Source organism: Homalodisca vitripennis, unplaced genomic scaffold (assembly GCF_021130785.1).
Source record: "Homalodisca vitripennis isolate AUS2020 unplaced genomic scaffold, UT_GWSS_2.1 ScUCBcl_4192;HRSCAF=10223, whole genome shotgun sequence".
Taxonomy (NCBI): domain Eukaryota; kingdom Metazoa; phylum Arthropoda; class Insecta; order Hemiptera; family Cicadellidae; genus Homalodisca; species Homalodisca vitripennis.
Window position 1 is genome coordinate 37,093 of NW_025780299.1, and position 8,358 is coordinate 45,450.

Below are 8,358 nucleotides of genomic sequence, written 5' to 3' on the forward strand. Positions count from 1 at the left end.
CAATAAGATTTTTACCATTCAGTAAGATTGCTAGGTCGTCTGCAAACATGTATGATCTTGTCACATTGTTATTTATGGAGGCTGGCAGGTCATTTACATAAATTATAAATAATACAGGTCCCAAAATGGATCCTTGTGGAACCCCTTCTGTAACTGCATTGTATTGAGAAGAGCTTCCATTAAAAGCAACCATTTGATATCTCTCTTTGAGATATGATTTAAAAAATTGTAAAGACAGATCATCAAAACCATAATACTTAAGTTTATCTAACAAAATTTCATGATTTACCGTGTCGAAGGCTTTTAGACATGTCGAAGAACTTGCCTATGACCACTTTTTTTATCATCTACACCATAAATACAGTTCTTCATAAATTTTACAATAGCATTTAGTGTTCCTCTCTTAGGCCTAAAACCAAACTGACTATCTGATAACAATAGGTTACTTTAAAAATACTGAATTACTTGCCTATTTATTATTACCTCAAACACTTTTGAAACAATTGGAATTATCGAGACAGGTCTAAAACTTTTATGTTCTTTCCGTGAACCTTTTTTATACAGTGGTATAACCTTTGCCAGCTTAAGGCACCTTGGAAATGTACCATTATTAATACAAAGATTCAAGAGATAGGCTAGAGCTTCGGCAATAAAAGGTGCAGCAAGTTTCAACAGCTCAGAATTAAAACCATACACATCCAGACATGAACTATTACTTAACAAATTAATAGCATCATACATCTGTTCAACCTTTACTTCAGTAATACTAAATTCACAGTTAGACACATTACAACTTAACTTACTTAAATAGTATGACATAGACTGACTAGAAAAAGGCACATTAGCAATGAGATCATTTACACTATTCACAAAAAAGTTATTGAAATCACAAGCTGTTAGACTACTTCCAACTTCTGTACTTTTAGACCTATCACTATTACTTATATTTTCATTAATAATAGACCACATAATTTTAGGTTTATTTTTAGCAGATGACACCCTCTCACAATTAAAATGTAGCTTACAACTTCTAAACATCGCTTTTATATTTCTTCTTTAATTTCATATAACATTCTTTAAAGTAGGTTATGCCTGTAGACTTATACTGAGCATACATATATAAACAACTTTCCTTAAGTTCTTTGAGGTCTGTAATTATACCAAGAGGGAAGTTTACAATAATCCCTAACAGCTGGTACATACTTAATAGGAAAAGCAATATTCACAATGTTCATAAATTTATTTAAAAAATAGTCAAATTTATCATCTATGCTATTTAACTCATACAGAAGCAACCAGTTAATTTTACTAATTAGAGTGACAAAATACAATGAATTGATATAATCAATATTGTTCTGACAATTTTAAAATCTTTTTGCTTAGAACTATTTACATTGGTTAGCCTACTATTTACATGACTGGTAACGTTATCTTTCCTTGGTAACAATTTGCATTTTAGAACAATCGCATGATGGTCTGACATAACCATAGGCTCCACTGCAAGCATTCTCAATTCTGTCAAAATGTACAGTAGTGGCAATGTTTGTCCAATACATGATCCGCCATCCACAAAATTCGTACTAGGCCTAGTTACATCAGAAAATGGTTGTCCAAAGGTTTAAAACCTAAAAGTAAATCTAAAAAACTTAGCTTTCCTAGAGTCATTGACTAAAATATCAATATTAAAATCGCCACACACAGCATAATTGATGCCTTATTCTTATTACTATTCATAAAATTACTCAACAATTCATACATTTCGATACAAACTAGGTTAATCTCCTTTATAAATACAGCAGCTACTTCACAGATATATTGACTAGACAGTTCTGTTAAAAAAGTCATCTCCTCGCCCAGCCATCTGGATCTTAAAAATATTGCAGTGCCCCCTCTTTGGCCCGAAGATCTACAAAATGCGCTGATCAATTTAAAATCTGGTAGACTCACCTCCATCAGTTCATCGCTGCTCAACCAATGTTCACAAACACACAACATGTCTGTATTAAATTTCATTGCCAACAAATTAGCTTCATCTCTCTTTCCAAGAAAACCCTGCACATTCCAATGTACAATATTTACACTGTCCTTAGATTTATAGTCCAAGTCTATAGGCTTTGATGGCCTACTCATATCTGCACCTAGGACCCTTTGGTTACATACGTGTTTTGTGCTAAAAAATCACCAGGTGTTCCCATAGCCTCGGTTTTATTCCTGTGGGGCTTATACTTTCCAATTATACATCCCTCAGGCCACAAGTTTGGATGCATCAGTTCTTCACTTAAATTAAATGGCACGCCAATCTTAAATGAGCTATAACCATTAAACCTTGTAGTCAGCTTTTCACACACATATGAATCTGAGTCCTTCAGATCCTTAAGGTAACTTTTAATATTGTCAGAGCTTTCAGTTGCGTCAAGCCCTGATAGAAAAATCCAATACAGCCTCGGTGCAGTTTTTAACATATTGCCTTCACTTGACACTTTAGTTCCAAAAATTACTTTATTTTTCACATTCCTCTTTAAAGCATCCCTAAAGCTGTATGGTGCCGCAATACTAACACTATTTTCATGCATAGGTCTGCCTTTAGTCAGAGGCACATTAGTTGAGTTGTTCCTAAGCCTAGGCTTACCTTGTTCAACATAACCTCCATTAGGTCTAGGTTTACGCATTTCATACTGGTTGTAACTAGGCATATACCTAACTAGGCAGTGTCAAGGAAACTGTAAGTTGTGGTTCCATTTTGAGTGCGCCGGTAAATCTAGTAGTGAATATTCTTTTACTGCTGGTGAAAAATCGAACTTCACTTGTGATAAGTGTGGTAAGAAGTCGGACGAGGTTATGTCAATAACCGTAAGTAAGAGCAGCGAGAACTCTGTAGAGATTAATGACAGGGATGATTGTAGACAATGTAGTTTGCATATTAATATTCTGACAGATCAAATTTTTGAACTTTCTAAAAACCAGTCAGAAATGAGAAAACAATTAACACAACTTCAGAAAGAGAATGTAAACCTGATCGCGAAGCTGAATGAGGTGGGTTTATTGGTGGATACGTCTTTAATATCTCAAGAAAAACAGGATTCGTATGCTGACAAACTTAAACAAAACCCTATTGTAAGAAATTCTCAGTTAAATGGTGCTAATAATTCACACGCTCAAACATTCAGTAAATCCGACGGCAATAATTATACAGTTTTGACTTCAGAAGTCTCGATTATTCCAGCAGTCGATAGTCAATCAAGTGACAGTTCAATTTCAAAGTCAAACACAGTAGTTCAAAAAGCTGGAGAATATACCGAGAGACCGGGAAAAAAATGGAGTCGGAGGGAAAAAAAGTCCCTTCATCATAATCTTGCTTCTTCTGTGCAGGACTTGGAAACGATTTCTCCATGTGCCTCAGAAACTGAAATGGCTGACGGTGGCGAACCTCAGCCAAACAAAGATGAATTTATTGAGGTTGAGAACAGAAAGCGTAAACACAACAGACGTTTCAATAAAAATAATTCTGGTTTTATAATTGGACGAGCTAATAGTGATGAAACACTGAAGATAGTGGACAAACTTAGATACCTGTTCGTATCAAGAGTAGGAGAAAATGTAGATAGTGACTCTCTGAAACAATACCTTAAAAAGAAAGCGGAAGGTAACTATGTAATAACCAAGTTAAAAAATAAGCGACCTGGTTACAGTTTGTACAAGGTAGGTGTACCTATATCTTTATGGGAAAAAATCTTTTCACCTGACTTCTGGCCTTCGGGAGCCTTCGTAAATCGATTTCGATATTTCCGTACAAACTCTTCTACTAGAAGGGACTCTTCTTTTTTGGAACAGGACCAATATGTGGAACCGAAGAGCTAGACCTAAGTTCAAAAACAAGTGGGACTCAGAGTAGGCCTATGTCTAGTTTGTGTAACTCCGTCAAAGAACACTCTAAATTGTTAGACTTGAGTATAGATAAAAGTGGGACTCAGTGTAGGCTTGGGCCTGGCATGTGCAACTCTGTCGAAGAAAACTCTGAGTTGATAGTTGCACATCTTAATATTCAATCAATAAAAAATAAAGTAAATACTCTGGAAGTTTTTCTGAATGATGTCAAGTGCGATGTACTGTGCATTAATGAACATTGGTGTACTCATGATGAGTTGCACACATACTCACCAGTAGGCTACATATTGGCTGCAAGCTACTGTAGAAATGTGTCCTATGGGGGTGTGGCTATATTTGTGAGAGACTATCTTCAAAGTTCTTGTGAGGTTGTGAACATTGACTCTTTGTGCGAACTGAAGCAGTTTGAGGCAGCTGTGATCGCTTTCACTTCAATTAACTTATTAGTTGTGTCTGTCTACCGTACTCCGGATTCCTCTGTAGAAATTTTCACCGCAAAGATGTCCAAACTCTTTGACACTCTTGACAACATGGTAAAATATAGAAACTTTAAAATTTTAATCGCTACTGACATGAACCTAGATCCAAGAAACAATGACAGTCAAGTTAAAAATTTTTTAAACATGCTAAAGTCTTATGACTGTTTTTGTCTGAACTCTCAACCAACCCGTAACTCTTCCTGTTTGGATAACTTTATTTCCAACCTGCAGCCTACAACTTTTATCTGTGAAACAACACCCCCTCATCTCTCCGACCACAGTGGACTTCTTCTGAAGATGAGCTCCCCTGGCCTAACTAAGAAAAGTAAAGTGTTCCCATCAGTTGCAGATTGCACACCGAGAACTATAACTTACAGACTATTGAATGAAAATTGTATTAATAGGCTTAAATGTAGGTTAAGTCAGATTAACTGGTTAAATGTATTTTTACTGGCAAGTAAAGTTGACGAAGCTTTCCAGTCTTTTATGCAAATTTTAACTGACAATTTCAATGAATGTTGTCCTTTAAAAACAAAAACTATCAAAACAGAATAGCAATGAAAGCCGTAACACGGTAAACAAAAATTGGTATACTCCTTACCTTGCTAAAGTTAGGCTACTCCTAGATATATGCTACGAAAGAAGTAAGTCTAATCCTAGCCTAGTGTGTATCCACAGAAATTTGAAGAAATATTACAGAGAGCAAATAGACAATGCAAAAAGAATGGCAAATGATAAGTATATAATGGAATCCAATAATCACTGTAAAGCTGCATGGGCGGTTATTAACTCTGTTACTGGCCGCTTAAACAAAAAAGGTCTAAACCATGATACACCTATTACAGCTGGTGAGTTTAATGACTTCTTTGTAAATATTAATGATATTGTAAATAGAAATAGTGATAGTGTAAGCACTGCTTGTCCTATAGATGTATTGAAATCATCGGGTATTAAATCACCCAATTCACCCTCTTTCACTTGGTCTGAAGTGAGCATTGCTGACGTGTGTAATACTGTAAATAAGCTAAGCAATTCTAAATCTGAGGACGTCTTTGGCCTCTCGAATTTTGTGCTAAAAAAAATTATTGAAAACATATCCTGTCCATTAACGTATTTAAATTAATTTTATTCTTAGCATAGGCATTTACCCTCAATGTCTAAAAGTTACTGTCACTGTTCCTATCCACAAGAAAGGAGATAGGTCAAATATAAGCAATTATCGTCCAATCGCCCTTGTGGCTGTTATATCTAAAATAATTGAAAGTATTATGAAAAAAGCAAATTGTGAATTTTTTTGAGCATAACCACTTGTTTACACCTGCTCAGTATGGATTCAGGAATAACTTGACAACTGTTAAGGCAGTGGAAAATGTTTGTATCTCATGTATTAGAAAGTTTTGAAAACAAGGAAGAAGCCTGTGCACTACTTTTAGACTTAAGTAAAGCATTCGATATGGTACCTCATAATGAACTTATAGAAAAGTTAAGTTACTATGGTGTTGAGCACAAGGAACTGTCTCTGTTCATTTCTTACCTGACTGATCGTTTGCAGTATGTGAGGGTGGGTGCAGACCTGTCTAGTCTTAAGCATGTTACTTGTGGAGTGCCTCAGGGCTCCGTCCTGGGCCCCTTCTTGTTTACTGTTTTTTGTAAATGACTTGCCTGCCTTTGTGCCTAACAAAACCATACTCTATGCAGACGACACAACTCTGTTAACATCAGGTAATGATCGTAACCTGAATAATGTAATTTTGAATTACATGAAAGAAAGATCCCACATATGGTTTCCATGCAAACAAATTAAAGGTTAACCAAGAAAAAAACAGAAAACATTGTATTTAGTTTAAGTAGTAGACCTAAAGGCTCTGAAAATAAATCTGTGAAACTTCTAGAAATTAATCTAGATTCTAGCCTTACTTGGGGTGTTCATACCAACTCACTCTGCTCTCGCCTTTCTAGAGTTATCTTTTGTTTAAAGAAACTCAAGTTATGTACAAGTCCTAGTATACTTATCAATGCCTACTTTTCACTTTTTCACTCTCACCTTTTGTATGGCACTATTCTTTGGGGCAATTCTGCTGGTGCAAAGGAAGTATTTAAATGTCAAAAAAAAGCTATTCGATGCCTTGTGAACATAAGTGAAACAGATTCTTGTAAACCTTTTTTTATAGAGCTAGGCATACTAACGCTGCCAAGTATTTACATTTTGCAAAGCCTGGTTTTTATCAAAGAAAATCTGACTTCGTTTAGCCTAAGAAACTCTGTACATTCTTATAATACCAGATCTGTAAACTTAATTGATGTGAAATATACTAGGCTGAGCAAATCCCAACATAGCTATATCTACATTGGTACAAAACTATTTAATAAGTTACCTCTCAACGCCAAAACAATGAGCACTAAGAACTTTAAGAATATGTTAATTAAGTGGCTAAAAGTGAAAGCCTTTTATTCAGTTGAGGAAGTTTATTTAAGTGATTTTAATAACATTGAATGTTGAATTTTAAACTAGTTTTAAGGAATTTTAATTAGTTTGTAAATGTTGAATTTTAAACTGGTTTTAAGGAATTTTAATTAGTTATAAGAAATGTGACAATTGATGTGGCCTAACTCATACCAGCTCTGACATTGTTAATACTTTTAAGTGGGACAACAATAAAGATTCTTGATTTCTTGATTTCTTGACACATCGGTTTTTTGCTGTGCCCAGTGTTAGGTTCAGCTGGAAGGTATAAACCAGCCAGAAGTGATCCCTGCTGGGTGTATAGAATGTTACTCAGTTCAATTTATAATAAATAGTGTTAATTTTATTAAGTGCATAGTTGGAAAAGACACACAAAATCTGTTGTGAGTCCTGACTTATGTGTATCACACTGCTTTGGTATAGTTTCTTTATTTTAATCTAAATTGTAGTTTATGTGTTATCAACTGAGTAAGACATCAGATTGCATCCGCAATCTGTATCAAAAATGTTGTGATTTTTTTTCACTGAAAATTCGCAAGTTAAAAAAATCCTCTTCGCAAACCTTTGTTGTCAAAAACAAACATGAACAAAGGACCCATGTATAATGGGATGTCACACATTAATCCTCTGTGATTATTTTTAGTTTCAAAGGCCGTAAATTGTATGCATAAATTTAATTAAATTGTTAACTGTTTCAGGAGTAAATCATAATACATGTTCAGGAATTCTTTTTCGTTATAACAGGTGCTATAAACTGTATTTATTGTTTAGGGGAGAAACCGTTTGTGTGTGACCGGTTGGGATGTACCAAATCGTTTGTGTCCAAGGCCAAGTTGACGGAACACTTGCAACGACACAACGGAGAGAAGCGGCACAAATGTCCTGTCTGTGGGAAGCAGTACGCCAACAAACCTGACCTCAGGATACATCTCAGGTCTGTCTGCCACTAATCACTGAGTGGCCTCATGTCAATAATTTTGTTATTTTACTGATGATTGCTACAATTTTCACCAATAATTCTACTAAATATTAGTGATTACTGATATGCAAGATGTGGCTAGAAAATAAGCAGACTGAGGCTGAAAACAAATTTCAGTGACAGATATTTCCAATTTTACGTTATCCCCTTCAACATACTCTCCTCCTCAAACTATACACCGCTTCATGCGAATTTTCCACTGTGTATAATAATGCTGCAGATCATTTTCTGTAACCTTGTTCATGACATCTATCGCTTTTTCTCTTACTGCTCCAATAGTCTCAAATTGCATTCCTTCAAAGCTGACTTGACTACAAGGAACAAAAAATGTTACAGGGGGCCTCGTCAGGTGATCAGGGTTGATGATCTAAGATGGGGATGTGGTATTCCACCAAAAAAGTCTTCACTGACAATTTTGATTCACTCCGGTACCCAATCAATATGCACGATCCATTTGATATTTATAAAAAACGCATTCATCATGGCCTTGAATTTTGATTTTGTCATTCATGCTTTTTAACCCATCGAGAAGCAGAGGATTTCTAATTTAT

General features: G+C 35.3%; 1 protein-coding gene across 1 annotated transcript; it reads left to right on the plus strand.

Annotated features, from left to right (window-relative positions):
• Window positions 1-3,408: 3,408 nt before the first annotated feature.
• On the plus strand, window positions 3,409-7,778 carry LOC124372842 (zinc finger protein 431-like). The gene is made up of 2 exons (XM_046831246.1): window positions 3,409-3,643; window positions 7,600-7,778. Exons 1-2 carry the CDS (start codon window positions 3,409-3,411, stop codon window positions 7,776-7,778), a joined length of 414 nt encoding a protein of 137 aa, XP_046687202.1.
• Window positions 7,779-8,358: the final 580 nt, after the last annotated feature.